General features: G+C 39.1%; 1 protein-coding gene across 4 annotated transcripts in view; it reads right to left on the reverse strand.

Annotated features, from left to right (window-relative positions):
• Nucleotides 1–869: 869 nt before the first annotated feature.
• Nucleotides 870–1,754, reverse strand: part of LOC139980608 (uncharacterized) — a 9,641-nt gene continuing 8,756 nt past the window's right edge. For all 4 annotated transcript variants that reach the window (XM_071992368.1, XM_071992365.1, XM_071992367.1 and 1 more), the window contains one exon: nucleotides 870–1,754. This exon is cut by the window's right edge and continues 523 nt beyond it. In XM_071992368.1, the coding sequence (XP_071848469.1) occupies nucleotides 1,058–1,754 (697 nt within the window). In that variant the 3' untranslated portion in view covers nucleotides 870–1,057.

Genomic DNA, 1,754 nt, shown 5'->3' on the forward strand with positions numbered 1-1,754 from the left:
ATTAGTATATATATATATATACAGTACATTAGAAAGAAGAACATTACCTCACAGTTTGTCTATTAGTATATAGTACATTAGAAAGAAGAACATTACCTCACAGTTTGTCTATTAGTATATAGTACATTAGAAAGAAGAACATTACCTTACAGTTTGTATACAGTCATGATATGTTTTAACACCAGTGCCAGTTACTTGTCATTAATCAATTTGCAGCTAATCAAGATTATAATTTGAAGCATGGGCGTCAACAGGTGGGGGACGGGGAGGACATGTCCCCCCCCACTTTCAAAAGTGAAGGGGATATCATATCATTTGTCCCCCCCCCACTTTTCAGAGCAGTTATTAAAAAAATCACATGCATATGCGCGATTTTCTATCACAATTGCTGAGCTGATTCAAGTAGAATCTAACTTAAGAATCATTATCAATAAATTGCACTGGAAATTAGAACAGTGCTTGGCCCTTTATCCCCCTTCCTCCGATATTCACCCTCCCGCTTCGTCCGAGACCTCAGATAAAAGTTTGTGCGATGTTTGAACGATGTTTTAGAGTGTTTTGTGGAAGCACCCCTTCTCGCCAGAAATGGAATTCCCCTTGCCCTACACTGTGAATCAGAGAAAACGACGCATTTCAACTTGAAAACAAGTCGAAGACCCCACCAGGAAGGTAATATCATATATTTTAGGCCCTACAGACAGTATTCTGCCTGTATGCAGGGTACTATATGATACCAAACTACCGAAAATATTTCGTTTGAGATGGACGCTGTGTAATTCGTTTTCCTTGGTGTCAGAACGGCATCTTTCTACCAGTACTTTCTGTCGGAATTTAGTTTTGTGAGACAAAATTTCTCCTCACAGATCTGGTTCTGATGTAACTAAAAACGACTCAGGAAGGCCGTCTCCTGCGATCTAGGGGGTCTTATGTACCCAAAATTTTCTGGTACGCTACGCGCCAACCAATGGTGGCGCTCCGCTTAGATAGTATAGTGTCCCCCCCACTTTCTGAAATCTGCTGACGCCCATGATTTGAAGCATAGGCCTATACCATTGAACTAAATGCTTTGATTCAAATGAATATCCGATATTTCTCTCGTACAACAATTAAGAAACGCGCAGCAACAACACTTGCAACGATGGAAACAGCAATGTACTACAAATGGGCAAAATGTTAATAAAAGAAAGCCCAAGATACTTCCAATGAAACCACCTGCAACGCCCAATCCAATTTCTTTGATCATACCTATCACGTTTGACCAAGGCCCGTTTATACCTTCAAAGAACGCTTTGAGAAAAACGCTAGATGATACAACCCCCGCAATTACAAACACAGTGTTTAACACCATTCTGATTGTAGCTTTGCCACACGCAATTGAACACTTCACTTTTCTACAACGTCCGTAACAACATCGTGGCCAGTTCATTTGTGAATTATACAGTTTTGGTGTATCAATGCACCAAGTTATACCTAAAGCTATAAACAAATAAATAATTTCCAGCAAAATGTACAATATAGCTCCAATATAATCGAATTTATTTATAGAATGTAGGTCAAATACTTGTGTACTACTTAAGTCGTTTACTTGTGTACCATTGTTTGGCTGATCACTATCTTCGTGCGCTTCTTCAATGCCTTCTGTAACGGCAACAAAAAATACCAAACGGATCAAAAAGATGAGTGATTTCAAAATCAAGGATTGGAGACCTATTTGCGTTTGATATATCTGGTCGCTACGATATACTCCAGTTTTA

This window comes from Apostichopus japonicus, chromosome 15 (assembly GCF_037975245.1).
Source record: "Apostichopus japonicus isolate 1M-3 chromosome 15, ASM3797524v1, whole genome shotgun sequence".
Taxonomy (NCBI): Eukaryota; Metazoa; Echinodermata; class Holothuroidea; order Aspidochirotida; family Stichopodidae; genus Apostichopus; species Apostichopus japonicus.